The sequence below is a fragment of the Electrona antarctica genome (genome assembly GCF_951216825.1).
Source record: "Electrona antarctica genome assembly, chromosome: 2".
In the NCBI taxonomy this organism is placed as follows: Eukaryota; Metazoa; Chordata; class Actinopteri; order Myctophiformes; family Myctophidae; genus Electrona; species Electrona antarctica.
The window spans coordinates 30,933,837-30,957,921 of record NC_136807.1 but is presented as its reverse complement, the minus strand read 5'-3'; the positions used below and the strand labels follow the sequence as shown (position 1 = coordinate 30,957,921).

The 24,085-nt window shown below is 41.7% G+C and overlaps 3 protein-coding genes across 4 annotated transcripts; 1 reads left to right on the top strand and 2 right to left on the bottom strand.

The window, feature by feature from the left end:
* The first annotated feature begins 216 nt into the window (after nucleotides 1-216).
* On the top strand, nucleotides 217-2,288 carry gp9 (glycoprotein IX platelet). The gene is made up of 2 exons (XM_079525323.1): nucleotides 217-397; nucleotides 1,334-2,288. The coding sequence occupies exons 1-2, from the start codon at nucleotides 346-348 to the stop codon at nucleotides 2,050-2,052; spliced, it is 771 nt and encodes a 256-aa protein (XP_079381449.1). The 5' UTR covers nucleotides 217-345; the 3' UTR covers nucleotides 2,053-2,288.
* Nucleotides 2,289-3,248: 960 nt separating this feature from the next.
* Nucleotides 3,249-16,569, bottom strand: LOC306915898 (haloacid dehalogenase-like hydrolase domain-containing 5). The gene is made up of 8 exons (XM_079493559.1): nucleotides 16,243-16,569; nucleotides 13,788-13,991; nucleotides 12,885-12,997; nucleotides 12,701-12,794; nucleotides 12,085-12,118; nucleotides 8,652-8,826; nucleotides 6,218-6,406; nucleotides 3,249-4,914 (listed from the first exon to the last, which is right to left on the bottom strand). The coding sequence occupies exons 1-8, from the start codon at nucleotides 16,345-16,347 to the stop codon at nucleotides 4,512-4,514; spliced, it is 1,317 nt and encodes a 438-aa protein (XP_079349685.1). The 5' UTR covers nucleotides 16,348-16,569; the 3' UTR covers nucleotides 3,249-4,511.
* A 1,017-nt stretch (nucleotides 16,570-17,586) lies between these two features.
* On the bottom strand, nucleotides 17,587-23,441 carry cnbpa (CCHC-type zinc finger, nucleic acid binding protein a). 2 transcript variants are annotated; one of them, XM_079526667.1, is made up of 5 exons: nucleotides 23,299-23,441; nucleotides 20,885-21,002; nucleotides 20,498-20,563; nucleotides 19,751-19,949; nucleotides 17,587-18,578 (listed from the first exon to the last, which is right to left on the bottom strand). In XM_079526667.1, exons 2-5 carry the CDS (start codon nucleotides 20,997-20,999, stop codon nucleotides 18,464-18,466), a joined length of 495 nt encoding a protein of 164 aa, XP_079382793.1. In that variant the 5' UTR covers nucleotides 21,000-21,002; nucleotides 23,299-23,441; the 3' UTR covers nucleotides 17,587-18,463. The 2 variants fall into 2 exon arrangements, with proteins under 2 accessions (XP_079382793.1, XP_079382794.1); XM_079526668.1 differs by having other exon boundaries at nucleotides 20,891-21,002; nucleotides 23,299-23,440.
* Between the last annotated feature and the right edge of the window lie 644 nt (nucleotides 23,442-24,085).

Genomic DNA, 24,085 nt, shown 5'->3' with positions numbered 1-24,085 from the left:
AATACAAAAGTATGGTATAATTATGAGCATCCACGTAGATTCAGTTACAGTCATGATGCAGTAGCAAATATGTAATACCCTCTTTCTAAAGCCTTTAGCAATGTTTTCACAGATAAGCTTTTATCTCATCTCAGCAGAGCTATTCCCCTCGCGCCAGATGAGCCAAACACTCGCACTTTCATCAGTGAATCCCTCATACTCGGAATTGGTAATCTTACAATTATTTATTATTATTATTATTGTTGTTACAAAATAGAGTTTGGTTTGTGTGAAGTGGAGATGTGAAGATGAAGAACTGTCAGAACTCGGCACGACATTAGGCTGAACAGGACAGAGAAGATACCTATGATGACTGGCAACACAAGGACTTCTTTCCAAATACGCTCGACACTGAAACGTACGTAATGTTTTTTTTGCTGTCGGGGGAAACCCCCAAAGGATTTTTTTCCCCCAAAGGATCCAGTGTATTGACACCCCTCGTCAATATGTTATAAATATGTATAACTATATGCATAACAACTTATGACAGACACCTTATAACTGACTACATGATAGTTCTATGTGTTCCACTGATCTTATAATGCATTATGACCAGCACTTAAGTTATACTTCACAAACCTTGTCATAAGTTATGCATAATTATTAACATTTATAACGAGTTTTATAATGCCTTATAACCACACTATGTGATAATACATTGTAGCCCTGCCCTTAAGTGAGTGACGGCAGACTGTTGGGCGAGCGCTGGTGCTTTGGCATGGGGGGTCAGATCAAGATATGGAATGTCAGAACAGGTCAGCTCCATATATGGAGATCTAAGGGTGGCAGTGGGGGAAGTGTCTTGAGTGTACAGGGTTTGATGAAGTCAGATCAACATATGGAATGTCAGAACAGGTCAGCCCATGGAGATCTAAGGGTTTGAGGTTTGAGGTCAGATGTAGAGTTGCTGGCCGGCTCCATATGCAGATCTAGGTGATGATCCAGTCTTCTCCATGTATGGATATCCAGGGTTTGATGAGGTCAGTGTCATGATCTTCATATATGGAGACGGTCATGGTGTTTTCTTAACACAATCAATTTGGCGGTTCTTGTGGCAGGCAAAGTTTGAGAACTACTGATTTAGAAGGCATTTGTAGAATCGGCCTCACTGGATTAAAATACGATGCTGTGGAAGGAGTTAGGGCCCGCACACCAGCTTCAGGTAAAGGAATTACTTTTTTATCAGACAATGTTTCGATCTCACAGGATCTTCATCAGGTCAGTATTAATCCCAGTGTGCATAGGTATATGCGTAGAGAATACGATGCTAACATAACTCTCTTCAATGTTCCAGAGCTAGCAGTTGTACTGCTTTTGGCTACATCCAGTGCACAGGCTTCCATCCAGTCCTGTCTCTGTACAGCGCTGCAACCAGGCGGGCTACGAGTCAACTGCAGTTCCCTGAACATCGTGGACGTGCCCAGGCTCCCTCCAGACACCACAGAGCTCCACCTGCAGGACAACCAGCTCACCGTGGTACCACCGGGCCTTTTCGACAGGCTGCCGAGACTCATGAGGGTCTCTCTGGCCGGTAACCCGTTTCACTGTGACTGTAGGATCCAATACCTGAGGAACTGGTTGCTGAGGAACAGGGACGTGGTGTCACAGGAGCCCGCGTGTGCCAGTCCCAGCTCTGTGGCGCATGCCCTCATCGCTGACCTCAGCGATGCCCATTTTGACTCCTGTGCCCGGAAAATGTGTAGCGGTGGTGCTTACGCTGTCCTGATCGGTGCGATGCTCTTTGGCCTCATTGTTCTGTTGATGTGGGGTCTGAGGCTAGCCAAGAACTCTACCTTCACTCTGGACATCAACGAGAGACACGCGGGATTCCAAGCGGACTCTTTGCGATCGTTGAAGCCCAAACACAGGAAGAGGCTCCAGAGCGAACTGTCCGAGATCACAGAGACCTGGTCCGATGATGACCTGGAAAGGCCACTCATCAACATGGAATTACTGCCACAAATACTGGACGTCTTGCACAAGAAGCACAACATAAAGATAAAGTCCACTTGAGAAGTATTCTGTCCATATGGATCATGATGTCTGTAGCCTTCAGTCAGACTTTACTTGAATATAGCCAAGTCCGCTACCGGCAAGGCAGGAATTTCATGGAGGCCATGGCCTCTGTGCCCCCTCAGTTTGGTCTCATGACATTCAAAACATTTATGCCTCGAGGCCATCGAGGCCTCGAGGCTCTCTACACACGTGTACTCTACACACACGGCCCCAGCTAATTTTACACATTTCTCTTTCCAGTCAATACGGTTTTTAGACACCAGTGTCTTTTGTTCTGAATCGTCAACTGTCCCTGGCTCCCCTCCGAGTCCAGTGCGTTTTAACAGTGGGCGAGCATCGGGCGACACATCGCCTATAATCACCCGCTATCGGGCGAAAAGATTAATTATTTTTATCTTTTCGGCGTTCCTCCGCCCACTTCTCGGCAGTAGTCACCGGGTCCACAAATAATGCACTTCCGGAAATCACTATCGTTATCACTATCAGTCCAGGGCCAGTCCATGTACAAATGTTTGACTCAGGAATTTGTACAAATATTGGTCCGTTTAAATACCAATAAATTGTTTGGGGAAATAAGAAAGCATTATTTATCTCACTGATAATACTATGTATTGAAAATAGATCCACCTTTAACGCTTAATTGAATTACGTACATACTTAAAATCCTTGTTTTATTTTACGGCCTTGCTGCCTTGGCTTTTGGCCGTGTGCCATGGCTTTACAACAACAAAGGTCTTGCTTGATTGTCAATACGGTATGTTAAATTATGACATGTAACAAAGACACTATAACTGACTACACTATAGTTCTGTGTCAGTGATGAAGTGTCTTTTCTTGATAGATACAATTCCAGGCATGGCTGCACATTAACACATTAGTACTGAATTTACCTTTTAGACTGTTGTCTAAGAACTCTCATCCAATACATTAAAGCTCCACTATGTAAGTTTTGAAAAACTATAGGTCGACTATAGCATATTATGTCCCATATACAAATACAAAGTTGTATATGCAAGATGGCCACCAGTGGTCATACACTACCAAATAACACAGTAAAGTGTCTACTCTACAGAGTCAGAGAAGAGAGGGATTTGTTGCTTAGACTTTTTGTATGGGACAGTGTGCTATATAGTTATTAAAGTTACATAGTGGAGCAGCTTTAGCAGACAGATAATAAAATAATCACACACAGCTGGAGTTGAGACAACAAGGTACCATGAAGGTTTTATTTTTTTTTCTTTCCTTTTTTTCTCTCCCATGTGCTTCCCACACACCAGGTGGGAACTGGGGACTTTAATTTAACCTTAGCTTGGTTCCTAAAACTCAACGTATTGTCAGGTTGTTAACATTTACCTCAATAGGAAATGCATCAAATGAAATGCATGGTAAATCTTCAAATGAAAAAATATCTTGTTAGATTTATGTCTACAATATAAATATATAGCTAGTTTCCTGCTCATTTTGTCAAATCCTACATTTACAAGGGGTAGATCCACCAAACAGGGATATGGGGTAAGATTTAAACGAGGGTGAATAGTTTGGATCTGTGCAAATGCCGGTCAATGCTTACACAACGAGACACAATGCAGACAGACAGCACTATCACGGGACAATATTGCACTCTGAATAGTAAGCAGGCATTACATCTTACAGTGGATACATATCTATTCATGCATTATTGGGTAAAATGGGTCATTTGGCGATTAAAAAACAGAAATCATCTTGAGAACAAAAGGTTTAAAACATAAAAAGAAATAACATCACAAAACCATTGAGAACTTCTTGTAATAAATATCGGATGGTTTAAAAAAGTCGAACACCCATTCAAAACATGGCCACAGTTTAAGACATGATTTGCCTTGAATAAACATACCAGGAAATAAGTCTTTAAAACGTCCTTTTCCATAAAGTTAATTGTGCACTTATTCAATTAAGAGACCGTCACAAAATAAAAAAATACTGCTAAAAACTTTTTAAACTGTTTAAAACAGAGAATGATTAAAATAGTTAATATGTATGAATGTAACCTATGTTTCTTTAACGCACTGGCACGTCTGTAAACAATGTCCACAGTGTTCATAGACATTAATAGTTAAAGTGATTTAACAGCCCAGACCTCTACCAGGGCATCTGGACCTGCACCAACCCTACCATTTAAACCACGGAAAGGAGTAGTCCACCTTAAGCATTCATAAGCCAATAAGGTGATGACCGGTGGAGTCTAATTGATAGAGAATAAGTAATTTTTTGGGTGAACTACCTCCTTTAAAAGGTTAGAGTCCACCAGGGCTCTATACTAGGTCCCCTCCCGTTTTAGCTATCATTGGCTAAAACAGCCGAGCTACAAGCTCACTAGCTTGTACGAGCTACAAGCTCACAACGTGTGGCGTTGTGAGCTTGTAGATCGGCTATTTCGGCAGAGAGTTCCAGGAATGCTAAGGGGGAGGTCATGTGATCTACTGAGGCACAAACTGCTCTTGCTCAAAGATGAGGTTGACGGCGTCCGCCACGTCGTACACCAGGTGACTGGGCTCCACCAGCGCGGGGTCAAAGCGGAAGTCTCGGTGCCCATGGAAGACCGTCTCTTTGATGCTATGGCCGGCGTCGGAAGGTACCCCCGTGTTAGGGTTGTACACGCCCGTGCACACCAACACCGACTTACAGGAGGTGGCGGCGGGCGGTGCCAGCTCGCTTTCCCAGGCGACGTCCGCTTCCTCCTCCCTGCGGGGCAGAATGGGGCCGGCGGAGCCAGTGGCGGCCACCATCTTGGCCACGGCCTTGGACTTCTTCCTGGCGGCCTTCTCCTCCAGGTAACGGTTGTAAAGGTTGGCGCCATAGATGTCCGTCATGAGGTTGTCCCTTTGGAGGATGTGAGAGGAGCAGGGTAAGCTCACCAGCCAACTGGTCTGATCTACACTTTGTTTTCCCAGCCCCCAAAAATGTTTTACATATTTGAACTGCTTAATAATGCATTATGGTGGTAAATAACAGTGGTGAGGGTAGATGGTATGGAAGGTCCAAATTGTAATTAATTAATCATTGAAGAGTTAAAAAATAGGCTTGTTTTAAAACAAAAGCTTTATTCGGTCTGCACAATGAGAAATGAAGAGTTACAATGAAGAAAAATATATACACCGGTATATTTGTTTCGTAAATTAATACACATTATCATAGAAATTGTCACACCAAAAGTAGTGAAAATTGCAGATCTACAAGCGTTAAGTGTTACACTATGTTAAACTCAAACATTAAAGGGATTGTGACATAAAACGTTTTTTTGTAATTTTTCTTTATATTAGGTAGATTTTCTGTGGTCTGGGGTTTTCTGGCTCAAACAAGTGCTCTGATTTTCCTGAATGACTGTGATCTCAGTCAGCAAATCCCATATATAACATAGGAATCTGCCATCTCAAAAGGCTTCACAGACACAGAAAGAAATCCCAGACCACAGAAAATCCACTGATTGTTCAAAGTTCAGGTTTTTTGGGTGTAATTGAGGTCATAAAACCTAAAAGAAAAACGATAAATAAATAAATTAATGTCATGAAACCTTTAAGACGTTACTTAGCATGTTGACGACATCAGATCTAGCTCACCAACAAGTTCATTCACCTGTGTATTCTGTGAGCCACCAAGGCTGATATTTTATTACAAACCCTACTCGCACTGAGCCATCAAAGCTGATTATTTTATTGCCAAAAGGCCTACCATGAGCGCTTGTCAAAATATCAACCATGGTGGGTTGATATTTTGACAAGCGCTCAAGCGCTGTGAGTAGACAGAGAAGTGGAAAGGTCACTTCCGTTTACGTACGCAGATCTATGCTTTCAAACCTCTTAACAAACCTCTTAACACTGCCCTACTCTTGTGTCTGATTCTAAAGCGTAGACTCTGTTAAGAGACAGAGGACCTGTACAGACAGAGGTCTGAAGTTTTAAATGTGACGGTGACGAGGCAAAGATATGATTAGTCTTTTGCATGACGTTTTCTTTCCTGTCTTTGTCATCAGTAACCATAATAGCATAATTAATATTATTAGTAGTAGTAGTATCAAATGGGGGTCTGTTGTCTAATCTTTAGGCCACTAATGCATATCAAAGGGTCAGCCCTTCAAATTAAAAAGGTTTAGAACGAATCAGTGGCATAGAGGGAGGTGTCTTACCCGATAGCATAGAGCGAGGTGATTGGACGTTTCCATCCTCTCTCCATGGCCTGGCCTCTGATTAGGTATTCACAGAAGTGGTAGGTGAGTTCACAGGGTTTCCCCATCAGGGCCTCGTACTTCACCTCTCTGCCCGTTATCTTCTTATAGATGTTCTCAAGGCACACGAGGAACGCCCCATGGCCAAAGCTAAAATGAAATCAGAAAGAGTTACATCTAGATTATAAAACCGAGAGTGAGAGAGAGAGAGAGAGAAGTGGGAGAGAACGAGAAAGGAAATTAGAAATGAACACTTCTGATGCCCAGGAGGTCCACACACGTCTTGTCAAATAAAACCGTGGGGTGCTAAGGAAGTGTGGGACGTCTTAAGGTCTTTATTATCAATATAAAACTGAAATCAATTTTTTGGAAAACGGCCTTTGCTAGGCAGCGCCTTGCTCAGGCCCTCCCGTACTGTTTGGGTGCACACACCCCCATTACTTCCGTGTTTACGGCCCGACAAAAGACCCTATTTTCTCTGAATCTACGCTGCCTGTGCGCAGATTGATCATAACGCCAATGTTGTGGACTAATTTCTGACTTCATCATGCATCTCGGTTAGAATATTAACACTTCTAAAGAGATCAGACTTGTCACATACTAGTTACTAGCATGATGTAGAAATAGAATATTTAGCTTTTAGTTTTGGGGGGAAAAGTAAGGCGGGCGTTTTCAGAATAAAATCTCCCCCATCTGCTTGGCACTCTAGCACCTTGATTCAGAAAGATTCGGTGCACCAGAAGTGTTCAAATCAACGGCTATAATTTGTTTTGTAAACAATATTAAAAAAAACAGTGAATCATAATACATAATCAATTACAACAACAAGGCAGAATACAATTAGTGTCAGTGGAAAGTAAATGCATACATTGTTATGGGTTTAAAAAGGCTTTCCTATACAAGTGGGTCTTTAATTTAGATTTTAAAAGTAGTTAAGGAGCTAGCAAACATAAGCGAGGCTGTTCCAAAGCCTGGGAGCCCTACTTGCAAAAGCCCTGTCACCCTTTGTCACCAGGTTGATCTTAGGAACACTACCTCTAGAGCTAAATTAGAAGACCTCAGTTGGCGAACAGGCACATGGGGTTCTAGTAGTTCAGCTACTAAAATGTACAGACAGCCAGTGCAGTGAGACCAGTACCGGGGTAATGTGTTCAGACCTTCTAGTTCCAGTAATGAGTCTTGCAGCCGCGTTCTATACTAACTGCAGGCAGTGTACACTGTACAGATATTTGGCTGAGTGTTGAATAGAGGGCGTTACAGTAGTCCAGACAGGATGAAATGAGTTATGAAGGTTAGGGGTGGAAAGGACTGGTCGGATTCTGTAGATGTTACGTAAATGAAAAAAGCATGTGCGAACCACAGATTTTACCTGGGCCTCAAGACAGAGGTCAGAGTCCAGTAGTACACCCACATTTTTGGCTACTGGTGTGACATTGGCTTACATGAAGTCGAGACAGTTGTGTAGGTGGGTTCTAGAGGCAAGTGGACCAAACAGGAGAATTTCTGACTTATTAGTGTTAAGTTGCAGGAAATTTGTAGACATCCAGCTTTGAAGCTCGGCTAGGCAGGCATTAAGGGAGGATAGACCATTGGGGTTGGAGGTGTTGACTTGAGTGGCAGGTACATTTTGGTATCATCTTCTACATAACAGTGGACATGGATGTTGTGTTTACGGATTATTTGACCTAAGGGGAGCATATTATAGATGGAAACAAGAATGACATGCGTATCATTAACTGCCAGGTGAAACAAGCGCTCTCCGTTGTGCATCTGTCCCCCTAGTGTAGCATATTACAGCCTAGTACACCGGTTTGTTATTTTTTTAACGTGTATGTTTCTCTGTGACAACCTCGCGGACGTTGTTTGCGTTCGTTTCTGACGTGCTTTGTCGAACGCCGCGCTCAGGTAAAGGAGGACCAGTATTGCGGCATCCCCAGCATCTAGTGTCATCAATAGGTCATTGGTGACTTTAACCAAGGCTGTCTCGGTACTGTGGAGTGCTCTAAAACCAGATTGGAATTTTTCGAATAAGTTGCTGGACAGGTGAGTGAGGAGCTGAGGAAATAACTTTTTCTATACTTTTGGACATGAAGGACAGTTTGGAAATTGGTCTGCAGTTAATGAGTAGAAGAGGATCAAGACTGGGTTTCTTTAAGAGTGGGTGAATTAAGGCGTGTTTAAATGAAGAGGGAACAGAACCAGAGACAATAGTGATTAATTATATTGAGGATGAACGAACCGTTTCAATTACCTCTTTTAATAGAGGTTGGAATTGTGTCCAGTCATCCTGTGATCTGCTTGTGTTTGGTTGCGGATATGAAGGATGAATGAAAAAATGATTTCCCTTTTTCCCGAAACATTCCAATAGCAGGACTGGTGCTGATTATGCAGTTACCGTGGAGACTGGGCCTCAGCCATCCACATGAGGTCCATGTTGCAGGCCAGCAGAGGGAGGTGGGGAAACGTCTGGGGCTGATGGACACTGCTCAGGTTCCCATTGGTCAGCAGGACGTCAACGATCAGCTGGAGGTTGGTCTCCCATCGAATCGGCTCCCCAAAGAGGATGACAGCTGTGTGCGATGGAGGGACATGCATGACTTGAAGGAGCACGTCACCCATTCTCAACACGTCTTCATATAATTGATCCTCAGTATGAGTTAATAATAAAGATGGCACCATATCCGTCTACTCCCTCTACTGCCCAATCCCTCAAGCCCTGAACCCTCATTGACTTTAGTGACGTCAGCTGTAAGTGCTTGAGGGTGAGAGACTGCAAGGGCTCCAAATTGTTGTGAAAGGAATGGGACAGCACTTTGAAGATGAGTCCGCCATTCATGACACTTTGCATCACTTTATAAACTGTCCTTATTCACAGCCAGTGCCTGCCCTACTGCACATGCTTGGTCTATTTATACATGTCTATCATGTCTATTTTAGTATTTAAGCTGATCGTTTTATTATTAGTTTCATAAATACACTTTCCTGTGTGATAGGGGTTGTAATATTCATATATAATAATATTCATTATAAATTGCATTTCCATATTCTTTTACTTTGCTCATTAGTCATTTCTCATGTTTCCCTTATTATTATTAAATATATAGCCTATCCTTCCATTCCGTCTCCCTTTGAGAACAGTGAGAAAGCACTATTGTGTTTGTTGACATTCTAACCGCGATACATAACTAATTTGCATACTTAAATGATTGATGTTCAGAGGATCCCCCTCATTCCCCTGGTAACGCTATGAACTGTGGGTAATTTCTTTGCCAAAGTCAGCATCGATGCTGACTTTGGCAAAGGGCACATAAAGGGTTGGGGCTGAGCACTCACTGACTTACTGATTTCAAATGGGACATCCCTCAAGCCCTCGCAGACTTCACATGAACGTGCAGCTAAGTCAGTAAGGGCTCATTGAGTCAGCAAGTGAGTGGATTGGGATTGGGCCTACGTCTCAGAGGGCTTTGGACGGTTCAGGAACATGCCTACCAGTGACATCATTGATGTGCAGGTTTTGGTCATTTCAAACGGGATTACATTTTTTTTTTATATTGTATTAATGCAAGAACAATGGCATCTATTTCTGCATAACTTTCCAAGAATAGAAAGGCAGTCGTTTTTATTAGCTTGGAATCCCCATCGATGATGTCATTGGTTAGGCAAGTTTCTGAACTGTCCACAGCACGCCAATGAGACACAGAGTGAGTTGATGGAAATTGTGTGAACTATTATTTCGAGTATTGAGGAAGACAAATTATATGAAGATACGGTTTAGAATTAGTGAAGTACACGTTTAACACTCTTCATTGTCGATTCTGAACCTTTTTAATTTCAAGGACGCTGAGGAAGAATTGTGGTAGAATTACATATTATGCTGTCATGTTGTTACACCTTTAGTATGTTCTGGCCATGTGAATATCATAGTCAAGGTGCCAGATTACAGACCTGGTAGATCAGATCTGTGAACCAATGGGATCCACTGTCTGTTTTCGACAGGCACCTGCCCCTCTAGACCAGAAATCATACGGGCTCGGCCAGGCTACAGAGTTTTGGGTTCAGCTGTACAGCTTAGTCCTGTGACAGTCACACAAGCAAGTTCCTCTCTTATCTTTCAATATACCTAGGCTCTCTCTCCCTGCTTTCCCCTGAAAAGTAACTGTACCGACACCCTGGCTGTCTAATGTTTCCCTAGTGGTCCAATTTGTATGGGTCTCGAGTACATATCCCATTGTTTTTGGTTCCTACCTTTTGTTTTAATTATTTAAAAATTCACAATTCTTCATGAGTCAAAAACAAATTCAAAGTTTTTCAAAAGAATTCCATATTAATTAGAGGGGAAAATAGCAGATCTACAAGCTCGATGCAACATGTGAGCTTGTAGATTCCCAAGTTTGGGTCACAGGGAGACATCAAATTTCTCTTTTGGGTCTAGAGCTAAAAGGTTTGGGAACCTCGAATGCACTTCTCCCATGACCTCATTTATTTAAACTTCTATCTTGGCATGAAACATCTCAAACTCTTTTTGCCTCAACAATACTAAAGAATTATTTGATATTCATTAGGCCTAGTGCATCTCTTCAACACTGTACATTTCTGTGTAATTTTACCAGACCCTAAGTGTCCATTTGTACCCCTGGTGGTCAGGACCTGACGTTACACAGCCATTATTTGCCCTGGGTTAGGCAGTGATAAAAGGACCGGAAGGGTTGAGCTTCTGCTGATCAGTTAGCGGCCGCATCAGTTCTATATACATCCAATCAGCAGAGTGGAAGACAGTGAGCTTTGTCAGTTTGCATAATGGCGAGCTCAACAGCTAGGAACGCTTGCCATTATGTTCAATCAACTCCATCCTCGCTTTGTTGGGAATTCCAGTCGGACTCTGGGCAGTTGACCATTTGACCATAATGTCAACATTGATTGAACGTGTTCAATCTATGTTCAATTAAAGTGCTGATCAAATGTGGTTTTGTCATCGTCTTTGTTAATAAATAAGGCTATGGGAATGTGTTTCTTCAAATTATCACCTAGCACAGGGGTTTTCAACTGATTGTGAACCAGGGACCACTACCCTGACTAAAAATCAACCTGGTGACCACTGTTGTGTTGAGACATGAGTTAAGATTAGTGCTTCTATAACACTTGCTATGCAATGCATTCCATGTCTATGAAGCTAATAAAAAAGATTGTTAGCTAATAAATCATGACTGTTAAGGACTTGATTTAATTTGTTTCACAATACTACATGCAACAATTTATATCAAGTCCAGGCATTATTTAACTGAAATATACGAGTGGTCCAGAGCCTTTTTGATCTATTTCTATCCCATGGTTACCCATATTCCATTCTCTTACTTTATCCAAGCTTGCATTAAACTCACTCTTGGTTAACTGATGTACAGTACTAATAGAGTAAACACATAATACGATGATTAAATGGACACATTTACTAATAATGACTCAATCAGGCAAGCTGGTACACTATTCTTGAGATTCTATCTCCCTTTTCTGTGGAATTTCTTAACCTGACTTCCCAGTAACTGACAGCATTGACACACTTCCACAGAACCGTGCAAATCTTTAGTGCACTGTTCCGTGTAAGAAAATACAAAATCTTCACTTTGCTACATTACTAAATGCATGGTCAGGGAACACATGCAATACCTTCATAGACCACCTGTTGAAAACCCCTGACCTGGCAGATAATCTGTGTTTAGCAAATAAACTATAAAAGGAGAAATGTTCCTGGGCAACTTTGACAATGCCAGCTGATTATTAGTTGAGGTTATATAGATGTATAACACAGTATAATATATAGATCAAGCACATACCTTCAACCTTAGGAAGGTTGCCAACAGGAGTAGACTGAAAGAAAGAATACAATCTAATTGGACATACAGTAGTTTACAGTGGCACGTGTTACTACAAATAGTTGTTGTTCTGGTTAATACAATTCAGGAAATTCCGAGGCGTGTAAAACATTTTACGTTCCCGAGGCGTGTAAAACATTTTACGCTGTGCAACAATTGTATAAGGCTCAGTTTTGTGCGTTTTCTAATTTCGCTTTGTGTGTGTGTCACCGTGTTTTGTACATATGTGACTATCATTCACAAATGTATATTCTACTGTGGCCTGTGTTTTTAAGTTCCACATGGAATGTTCTGCATCTAGTGTAGCCTCAGGATATCCGGTGATATGGCCTCCTACGAGGTTTTAGTTACTATTCATTCCTCAATGGTATTGTCAGTGTTTGGTCATTGGCACAACAAAATCTAACACACCAATTACTAGGTTGCAGCTGTGTTTCAGATGTACACGTTTTAACAAGCTCAGTCTATCCCCTTTGATAATGTTTAAGCTTTAAATAGCAGCAAACTCACAAAACTGGCATAAAAGTTCCGCTAGCCAAGGACTTAGTTCCCCTCTAATGCCATCCAATTAACTCACTGGCAGTTTCGGTCTCCTGTTGTGATCCACCATGTCCAGCAATGGGAATGATTCCCTCAGCATTTCAATACTGACCACATTCTCAAAGCCCAAACTAAAGAGAAAGACAAATTATTATTCTAGTCAGAGACTAGAATATACAGATCAAGACATAAGCTCACAAAATTCAACAATACTTTCATACTTTTTGGCAATGTCAAGGACAGGTCCTTGTCCTGACACGAGAACACACTTGTCATGGTACTTCTTGAACATCCTCAGTGGACTGTGGGACATGATGACCTGGTCTTGAGTAATCTGTAAAAACAAAAACACAGGGGGAGATGAATAGGGCTGTACATAAACCAGGTGAGGTATGAGGAAAGGCTGGGGCAATATAATCAATATTGTGATATAAAACTGGATAATCATGATCATGTGAGATTATGGATCATTATCATAATATTGTGATATGACAAAAGTGTCATTTCAAGATTTGAATGTCTCATCATGACACGTTGTGAGCTTGTAGATGGGCTCGTTTTGCTTTTTTGTGTGTGCAAAATGTTTAAAAAAATACAAATTATCCTCACAATAACAATGTCGAGGTATTTGGTTAAAGAATATTGTGATATTTTGTTGGACATAAACCAGTAGACAGGATGATGATAATATGAGCAAACCAGGTGAGGTATGCACTGCAGTCTCGTTGCATATTATTTAGTCATGATAAAACAATAAAACAATTCTTAGCAGTCTGATTACATAAATGTTTAAGGATTTCTATATCCTCACTTGTTCTTACACTGGAGGACAGGGACCATCTGGGTTACTTGAGGGGGTTCAAATAGACCCTTACAAATCTGTAACTCTGACAGTGTACAAATGGAACAAAATTGACCCGATTTGTACACTCTTAGAGTTATAGTGGTCCATGTAATTAAAACGTTTGAGAACCACCGGTATTGTGATTGTATAGAATTAGAAGACAAGAAGTCCACATGCCGGCCCCGACAGTTTGATAAACCAGTCCTGGAGACATTGTGGAACCGGTCCCGGTTCCACAATGTTGGATCCCAACCCTATAGTTGACAATGCATCTACTTACAGGTACACCCAGAATATGAGAGAGCTGGTCTGCTTTTGTCTGTCGCAGGCAATTTCCTGCGTTTGTGACAAAGACGACTGGTACCCTAAATTGACCCTGATTGTTGACCAGCTTCTGAAAAGCCTTCTTTGCAGCGGGGATGGGCATCTTTCCCCGGACGAGGACGCCGTCGATGTCAAACAGCAGACCAAAGCTGGGCTGTGGCTGTGTTAAAAGAGACAAGAATCCGAATTAACTTGATTGTCACATCACAAGTAAACAAGGGAGTGAATTGTGTGCATGCGTAAAGAAAGAAAGAATAATTGTGTGCATGCGTAAAGAAAGAAAGAATATACACTGGTACATACTGTAGGGCAAAAGGTGTCTCGTGATCAGATGACAGGTGTGAAATGGAAGAAACAACCACACATGGAACTAAACAATCAAGGTGGTGTGGGATTCATGAGCTGGAAGTACGTATGCATTCGCTATTAAGCAGTGATTCTCAATGTGGGGTCTGGGGAGGGGACCTCCAGGGGTCATTGAGGGGCCTCCGAGAAGACCCTAGCAAAACGAGGAACAGTTTGAACACTTAGTAGTTCACCCCAAAAAATTATTCAAGAAAGTTATTTACCAAACTTTCCACCTCAGAGGAAAGCCTGGTCTGTGTAACTAAATCGCCTGTGTGATCCCATCTAGGCGTGGTCTAGACTGGATGATAAAATCGAAATAATTTTAAAAATATTATTCCGGTCCGTTTTTTACGGCATCGCTTTGTTTTGCCGTCTTGCAAGTCGCTACGAGTTGCAATAAAATATGGATATACCAAACAAACTATTCCAAAAAGTACTTGAAGAAACTTGTCATGATTGCATACACCGCATCAAGGCTTTTATTGGATAGGCCCTAAAATGATGATGCCCTTGAACGCATGGAATTTGGGGTAATGCTGATTCCGGTTTGGGGGTCCGGCCTGATGACTACAAACCAGACTACATCATGACCCAAGGATTACCATCCACTCACGACTGGATCATAAACCCGAAAATGGTATGACTTGACTCCCACTCCCAGGCTATCCATGTGGCCTTGAATTCATGGAGATTTTTTGTTTTTTGTCCAATTCCTAAGCCAATAATTTGATGACGGGCAGAGTCGACTCAAAGAGTCTCCTACTGAGCCTCCTATTGACAGATGACACGGTTATGAAATTATTGTCTCAGGAATGCAACAAAAACTTCTCCATGAATTCAAGGCTTCGTGGTGTATGTAATTGATAGAAAATAAGCATTTTTTGGGAGGGTGAACTACTCCTTAAGCCCCATTAAAATGTTCCGCTATTTGAAAATAGCTGTTCTACATATATTGCTGCAAGGTTAATATTAATGAGACCATACAAAGCATCATATTTGAAAACAAGTTAACTAAGTAAGGAAGAACTGTGTGGGCCTTTAGATCTGCTATTTTTAATAAATGTTGACAAATCTTCTCTTCTCTTACTTATTTTCAAATGGGAGTCCACAGCCAAATACAAATCAATTTGTGGTCCTTGACATGATGATGCATGAGAAGGCCTACTACTGTACTAAATGTTCTATGGTGATTCGGTGAATGATTCACAAATTACCTGTAGGCTATGCCTAGTGTGAAGTGATAATCACAGATGACCAACTATCTGTGAGCGTATGTCATAATCTACATTAGCTCTGGTCCATAGCTAAATCTACACTATATTTTATAGTGTTTTTTGTATAGTATACTTTCATTTGAATAAATAAATACAATACTGTTATACATTATAACATCTGAGGAGATTGGTCATTTAGCTATTCTATGGGATGGGATATAACTATTTTACATTGTTGTAATTGCAGATTTGCCGCAAAGTATGTAGGAGTAAGTAATGATTCAGATTGTCATCCCAACACATAGCTCTGGTCCATAGCCTTCCTTAGTGCCGTTACATAGAGCTATGGACCAGAGCTACCCAACACAGCTAGAGGCTCTGCGTTACGACATCGCTGTCTAATTACACACTCACAACACAACCACAACCAGTGTAGAAAATGTACTGTCTTTGTGAAGACAAAGACATAGGGAATGGTTGTTTTTCTCAGCCGTAGAGTAGGCTACACTACAGTATCAGTGTGCAAATGTAGGTCCCAAATACAGAAACGGTAACCAAGGCAAAGTGTCCCGAAATGGGCTAGCAAATGTCGTTGATGTGAGGTTAGGTCAGCTCCCTGCAGTTTAGTGGCTGGCCTGAGAGCCGCATGCCGCCTCATCCAAGAACGTTTACAATGCATTGCGACGCAATAGCGTGAGAAGGAACTCCTTCTAACGCTATGGACCAGAGCTAATTCATTTGATACGCTGACCTATTTAATCACAATCAATCGACATGGCAACAATGCAGTTCGAGGGAGCCGAAATGAAGCAACGAACTGCTCCAGACCGACTCGAGTCGAAACCGTACCTTGTTATTAGACACAGTTCCGTAAAACCCGCACCGAGAACCGGCGGCTTGACGGTTACTGAGGGTGCATACCGCCCTGTGGCTAAACGTCAGGAGTCCCTTCATCTCCTCTACCGGGTTAAAACAATAAAATACGGAAAAATTAAAAAGCGCTATTGAAGGGAGCCGGCTTGGGCTGAGCTGCTCAGCTTGGCTCTTGGTCTTCCCCTTCTAGACTTGTTTTGCTGTTTTCCTCCGGTTCTCTCTCGTCCATACATAATTTGACTCGACAAGAGAAGATGACGACATATGTGCAGGAGGAGGTCCTTCGCGCATCGATGAAGACTCTGGGCATCGAACAGAAAGGAGTGAGGAGCGGAGCCAAGCTGCACCGCTGCCATTTTATAGTTTATACTTTAGGTGGACGTGGGAGTTTAAAGCAAAAGCACAGCCCCAGAGCAACGGCCAGTACTGCACACTGAACAAAACCAGTAAACACAAAACCCTTTATTTTCATACATTTTAATTTTATGCAAGTAGACACGCGGTTCTCAACCTCAAAACCTTTAGAGGGACCCCCGTTTGGGGTAATAATAGGACACAGGATCACATACCCCCACTGTGCCCAGGACCCACACCCCTCTTGAGGGTGGGTATAAATAACCAAATGGAACTGTACGATACCATTGTATCCTCGGAGTAACAGACCTAACCCCCCCCAACCCACCTGTTAGCCACCATTGTATGCAAGTTACTTACCCAAACATGCCTCCTTCCCATGTTTCATCTCAGCCCCGCATAAGAACCATTATCTATAAAATAACATTAATTGGTATTAACCGAAGCCAAGCTGGGGCCCAAGATCTGCTTTATATAGGGTACCTAAATTTACCCTAGCACTAGCAGTGCTAAGGAATTGGATGTAGAAATCTGAGCTATTGGTCCGAGGCTACAGAATGTCCCACATTCTTTGAAGAAAATGTCACCTAGTAACCAGTGGCCCATTTGTTGTGACAAACATGGCAAATGGGCCACATTCAAGTTTCAAGCGTATTTTGAAATGTGAAAAAGGTGGGTATATCCAAGTGGTTTCCGAACTCTAAATATTTAATACACGTGAAATTTAAATTCAGTTCACCACTCATTCAGTAACTGTTAACCAAAACCACATCTTTATACCGTTCAAATCTGGATCCTTGACTTAAGTTACAAGTAGAGTTTCACCATTTAAATGTACTATTATATGGTCTACAGGTCTAACATGAGACCATTGCTAGATCCAGAATGGGTGGTGATCTGTAAAGGAATTCAAAGTGCCATAGAAACCCTGGTAGAATTACATTAGAGCAGAAAATGAAACCCATGAACACATTCTTCCCCGTGCGCCTCCAGCTTTATTGATAGTTTAAAATTAGTTTACATTTCTATTATCTAGGACTTCAGTTGCATTTTCCTTCCGACTTAAAAACTGAGTACAAGCAAATGGTATTTTTACAGTAGTCTAAGTGATATTGTACAAAAATAACATTTCTGTGAAAACATTCTCCGTTCCCAAATAACTCCTAATTCTTCTGATCCGACAACTTATATAGCTCATGATGCTAATTTCCTCCAAGGTCAAATGTTCCCAAATCCATGGGAAGATCAACCCTGGACTACGTGATATTTAAATTGTAAACAGATTATTATTATTTTTTATAAAAGAACTTAAGATTCTTTTGATTCCTCCAAAATTGAATACCTTTGCTATATAACATGTGGTTTGTTACCGCCCACTTTGCTGCTTGTAGGGCTCAGATGCATCGTGTTCCAACGGTTTCTCATGTCATACTCTCTTGGCCAACTCATATCTTCCCCCGCTAAAACAAAACCAAAATAACCCTACATGGAAGTTCAGGTTTCCATTTACTCCCTTCTTACTGAGACTCACTTCCACAAGCTCAGAGGTCCTATATATCCCATGTGTTTAGTCCCATTCATTCATCTCTGACAACCAGTGGCTGCTTGGAAAGGGGGGTTTCTTTAACAAAGCATTATACGTAACACCGCTACCAAACTAAAACATTTTGTATTGAATGCAGAAAGATATTTTTTCACCCCTTTCTTCGTATTACATGTCGAGAGGCTCACTGGCCTGGGACTAGCCTCTGTTAGCCAACCGTTGGCCAGTGAAGAGGACTCAGAGAAAAATAATACAACCAACCATCAATCAGAAAAAAGGAGGGGCAACTAAGGGCACTGATTATGCTGTGGCTTCAATGCACTCTTTTGCGAGGTGTCCCGACTTGCCGCAGTTGTAGCAGTTCATCTCATTGGATTTACTGCAATGCACGGCAACATGACCGATCTCTCCACACCTGAAGAGAGAGAGGGCACTTGATTAATATAGGTAAAGAGAAGTCCTGTGCGATTCAGCCAGCAGAAGGTAGGACTCATCGGTGCTCAACAGGAACAACTTGCATCAGAGAAAATAATATCTGGGCACTTCAGGGGAGACCCCTGTTCCCCCTGCAAAAAAACAAAACAAAAAAACAACAACATGCAGGCCAGTCAAGTGCTCCCGTTATTTGGGTAGTCTCTCCTGAAGAGCCCAGGTCATTACTCAAGACACCGGATTAATGTCTGCTCCTTATTTAACACAAAGAACACATCAAGTATGTATTGTGAATTTTTGTTGTCTTTTTAACCACTGCACAAAAGGAGTTTCCGAAAGGAAAATAATTTAATAAAGTACCTTGAAAGTTATATTATTGACTCCCGAATCCAATAAACCTAAGCCTTATTGTGTACGTGTACGTTCATATATTGTGGAGCACTTTCACTACTTGTTTAAAGCTCTTTCAACTATTAATTACCAGGTAGTCCTAGTACAGGGGGCCAAGCAAAATGTAGAAACAAAATCCCTAGTATACTTGGTTTCTGGCCTAATAACTGTGTTTCGATCTGCTGACTTTTTAATGTTATAATTACTATTTGTTACTCCTAGCTATATATTTGACTGCAGTAATGCTATAAGTTCTGCAGGATGGTGTTGCATTACATTTGATAATTTAGAATCCTATCCTGGTGTTAAGGTTTCTATACCTGTGGTTCTATCTCTATTTGAAATTTCTAAATTTAAATGTATAGAGTAGACAATATCTTGGAAATATGTATTTGTCTTAGTGACAAGGAATATACTCCCAGAGTCTCATCTGTTATTCATGAGGCATAACTCCTCCCTAATAACCCAGGAATGAGAGACAGCTGATCATGATTGCCCGCAACACTATCCGTATGTGATTGGTTGAATGTTTAGCCCTGGCTCTATTTATATGTGATTTAAAATGTTTTTTCCATATACCCTGAAGAAGGCAGTTGCATCTGCTGAAACATTGGTTCCTACTCTGCATCCTAATAAATAATCGGCACTTTATCTCTTTAAAGGTTTCTACAAGCGCACTGTGATGCGTTCGCATCAATATCTGCTATTCTTGCTGAATGTCTGCCCTAAGTACCCAACAAAAGTTGTGCAACCGTCAAGGCTCACCTGTAACACTTGACTTTATCGCAAAGCTTTTGGATGTGACCGAAGCCTCCGCAGGAATAGCATTTCTGCTCGTTGGCATGGTCACACTCACGGGCCACATGTCCGGCTTTGCCACAGCTGTAGCACACCTGCTCTCTCTCCTTCTTCGGCTCCTTGCAGTCACGAGAGATGTGACCACTCCTGTGGCAGTTGTAGCACGCTAAACAGCAAAATTAAATAAAAAGAATGTGCCCTCAGTTTTATGTAAAGTGTTGCTTATCTGGATACTTGGAGCATAATTAATTTGTTGCTCAACTGGTTCAATAAGTGCACATGCAGTTAACCACTTAAACCCTATATATGTTGTATAGAGACCCCCCTGGGGCTTCATACTAGTCCCCCAATAAATTCCCTCTACAACAAATCTCTTTGCTGATATCTGATCCACAATGCTGAGCTTGCAGATCCGCTCATTTAGAACCATTTGTCAGCTTACCACTTAAACCCTATATACTTAGTTTACTGGGGTGCCCCAGGGCTTTATACCACAGAAGCAAGTATTTACCGCTACACTAAATCTCCACCAAAAATAGCCTCTCTACAAGCTTAAGTACGTGTCACAAGCTTGTAGATCTACTATTTTCAACAGATGTTCACCCCAGAATAGTGACGCTAGGGTTCATGTTGTTAATAATCACAGCAATTATTCTACCAGACATTTAAGAAAACGGTCCTAAAAGGTGTATTAATGGATAATGTAATGCCCACCATCCTCAGTCTGCTCGCAATCCCTTGCGATGTGACCTTGTTCTCCACACCGATAACAGAAAAGGTCTAATGAGAGGATATGAGCAGATATAATGAATTAGTACATACATGAAAGGAAGATGTGGAACAACAAGTTTAACTTCAATGTAATGTCTTCAAGTCCTTGGAGCAGTTTTCTTCCAACATTTACACTGGAAAAAATATTCCATTGTGACATGTCATGCTATGGATGAGTGCACTTTTATACACAAGTTTGATCTAGTTGCTATAGGTTATGTACTTCAATATGAAACTATATAGGTATGTATAATAACTATAAGATGAATCTTCTAAGCTCAAGGCTCTGTGATAATTAATCTTGGGTGCGGCGCTCAAATCATTTAGTACCCTTGCCTCTTCCCCGGCCCCTGCCACGTCCCCGCCCTCCAGCATTGGGACAGTTCTTGATCCAGTGACCTGAACGGCCACATCCAAAGCACTCACTGCTGCTGCTCATGTCCATTATCTAGAAACAAAGAAGAAAATTGGATGAGTATACAGAAAAATGAATCTTGAACTAATATCAAAACCATGGTGCCAAAGGTTTAACAGGACAAATCTAGTTCAAATATCGACAAATGTACAATTACAGAGAAATTCCAACCTGCCAATACGTCTTCAACAATGTCCGAGAGGAAAAACAAATCATATAATGTTTATTGTAAATGGTGATTAAGGGATTTGGAGTAAAGTTTGTTACTCATGTAAGAGCACAACTAGTACTGCATAGGTTTAACTAGCGGGGTTGACTACTTATGTATGTAATCTATTAACTACTGGGTACATTTACAAGCTTCTAAGAACTAACTACTCAGCTAACTTACATGATTTCCCCAATGGAATCATGTTGTGATCACCATTGGCCATACTTCTCCAAAGAGATTGCTGACGGTGCTAGAGACAGCAAGTCAGGAAGAATGTGTTAATAAGTAGCCAAATAATTTACAAGTAGCAGCAGCCAACCCTCCTTTCCTTGCAAAGTTATTTAAGAGCCATAGTCGACATATACACCACTATTATGATATAGTCAAGTGACCAACTATGCTAAGAGTATTAGTTAAAAGGATGAAATGTTTTTGGGTGGCTGGCATCAAATCATAGGATTCAGATACTTGTCACAATACTGTCAACTGTGTCAAGTTATGACGTCTGGTAAAGGAGCGACAGGCCCTGTCAAATCTTATATAAATCTTATATAACATTACCACCCGATATGAGTTGCAAGTAGGAGCTTGCTTGTTGCTGCTGCCAGAACCATCCAATATTACCTGACATAAGAATGTCAAGCACAATTTGTACTACTGTCTTCATCACACTCGCACTACAGTGTTGCTCAGCGACGTGTTATTATCTTGCAGATAAGTCATTTCTGGCAAGCAATAACGTTGCACTAAAGCAGAGTTTTCAAAGTGTGTCTAGGTGAGACACTTTCATTTGACCATTATTTTACTTGCTGTAAGTTGCAATGAGAGTGAATTTCTATTCCAATCATAGGGTTGGGTTCGCTCTCTACTAATATCTTCCCAACCTACAGTATACAGTCAAAACCTACAGTATAGAAAGTAGTATAACAAAAATATTTTCTGATGGGGGTCGCTGGCACAAAATGTATGTATTGCATAGGGGTCCACAGCCTAATGTGTAGAAATGTGTCTGTGACATGGTCATGTTTGAACAGTACTTAACGGATATCAGAAAGGTTCTGAAAAGAGCCATCTGTTCAAGTCCCTGAACAAACACATGTCGTGGCTCGTCAGCTAACTTTAGCACGCTAGTTTCCAACAACAGTCATTTCTTGACGCGTTATCGTCGCGAGGTCACACAATATTTTATACAAGCCGAGCACCATAAATGGTTGTATTCGTTTTAAGGGTATGGGGTTCAATTCCTCGCTTGCCTAATGTTGGGATACATGTTGAATGAATGTGGCACTGCCACTGATGAAGCAGGACTTTAAAGCAACGCCAACACGGGGCCTGTTGACGTTTGATGACTTTTTAATATATAGGATCAATGCTTCGTGCCTTTCACCAGACAAAAAAACATGAAAAAAAACATCATTTTCCAGATTAAACAGCGTAGTTCTGTTATAAATACGCTATAATTATTATTTAGACATAAGTTGCATCCATGCTGCTGCAGCTACGCACGGGAGCTAACCCTAGCGTGCGCTAACGCAAGCCCGATTTAAACCCTCGTCGTACGGCGGTGTCGCGGGCCGAAAATGGCAGATCTCCAAACTCACCGCCCCGTCACGGATGCGCCGCTCTGTGAGCTTGTGGATTAGCATTTTCGAAAGCGCTGCACCATCGTACGACGACTTACAAATCGAACATAACAGCAGCAGCATCGCCCCTCCGCTCCGTCGCGGAGCCCCCACCCCCCAAGAGAGAAAAAAACACGATGCTGTCGCACGAGAGCTACATCTGCTAGTCAAATCGTCCTGCAGGTTTCAAAATAGATAAATAATTCTTAGGAGAGTGCGGGTTTTCAAAAGTATTGATTCGCGATTAATACATTATGTAATACACAAATAATTCCCGCGCGCCGCGCGGATCAAAGTCGTCACCGTGTGGCTAGTAGCAGGCCAGCAGAGCAGGCCGAGCCCCGTTATCATCACCGCCCCGGGGTTAGATTTATGTTAAAAAGCGACTAAACCACCTATTTCCACGGACATATACTGTATCATGCGCTAAGATTGTGCAATAATAGTCGATGTAGTGAGTAAATGTGTATTTTGTGGTGTTTTAGTGGGTGCTCACCTCGCTACAGCTACGTGATTCTGTTTACCTCCTCCCTCTCTCTCTCTCTCTCTTTGCGCTACATGCGGTGTGAACACGAGTTCCTGTTCTGAGTGTCATTCACCGGAACCAGCTCCGCATCCCACCAATCAGCTGCGAGAGATCCCGGACACCGCCTCCTCGAAGTAGCCAATCGCTGATCGGAATGGGTCCCGTCATGTCGCTTGCCTGGTTTACATTTGCTGTTCAGTGCTCAGATCCGCTCTAGAGGCCGCCTACTGTAGCCGCTAATCTGCACACACATACATGCACGCATACAGTCCGTTTCCGTGTCCGCTCAGGCCGGATATGCAACTTGGAAAGTTGCATCCTTATTTTTTCCTTACCCATCGTAGCTGGAACCTTGTATGTACAAAACCATTTCTTTTTTTAGCTTGTTAATGTACATAGTACATCTGCTATTTTGACTACTTTTATGTGACATTCTTCTATGATGAAGTAGGGCGTTGATTGACGAAAAAATAAATATGGAGATACGAGGTTTCAGCCCGACAAGCCAATGCTATAATAACTATTATTCTTATTAGCTTACACTTAAGCATGTTATACAGTGGTGTATAATGTACAATTAAATTAACAACATAGTTTTAACGCATGATTAATCCTTTAAACAGAATTGGTTATCACCAGCAATTTTTGATCGCAAGCAAGCACAGCTGATGTGTACCGTTTTAGTTCGTCCTCGAGAGGGCGCCGTAACTGCACATGTCCCACACAAAACTAGCCATTCCTTGTAATGTAGAACACA

Excerpts from the sequence above, each read along its gene's own strand:
- gp9 (XM_079525323.1), top strand. The coding sequence starts at position 346 with ATGATGACTGGCAACACAAGGACTTCTTTCCAAATACGCTCGACACTG. Across the intron at positions 398-1,333 it reads AATACGCTCGACACTGAAAC|AGCTAGCAGTTGTACTGCTT; the intron begins GTACGTAATGTT and ends TCAATGTTCCAG.
- LOC306915898 (XM_079493559.1), bottom strand. The coding sequence starts at position 16,347 with ATGAAGGGACTCCTGACGTTTAGCCACAGGGCGGTATGCACCCTCAGT. Across the intron at positions 13,992-16,242 it reads GAACTGTGTCTAATAACAAG|CCACAGCCCAGCTTTGGTCT; the intron begins GTACGGTTTCGA and ends CTTTTAACACAG. Across the intron at positions 6,407-8,651 it reads GCTGAGGCCCAGTCTCCACG|CTTTGGCCATGGGGCGTTCC; the intron begins GTAACTGCATAA and ends ATTTCATTTTAG.
- cnbpa (XM_079526667.1), bottom strand. The coding sequence starts at position 20,999 with ATGGACATGAGCAGCAGCAGTGAGTGCTTTGGATGTGGCCGTTCAGGT. Across the intron at positions 19,950-20,497 it reads TTGCGAGCAGACTGAGGATG|CGTGCTACAACTGCCACAGG; the intron begins GTGGGCATTACA and ends TTTGCTGTTTAG. Across the intron at positions 18,579-19,750 it reads GATAAAGTCAAGTGTTACAG|GTGTGGAGAGATCGGTCATG; the intron begins GTGAGCCTTGAC and ends CTCTCTCTTCAG.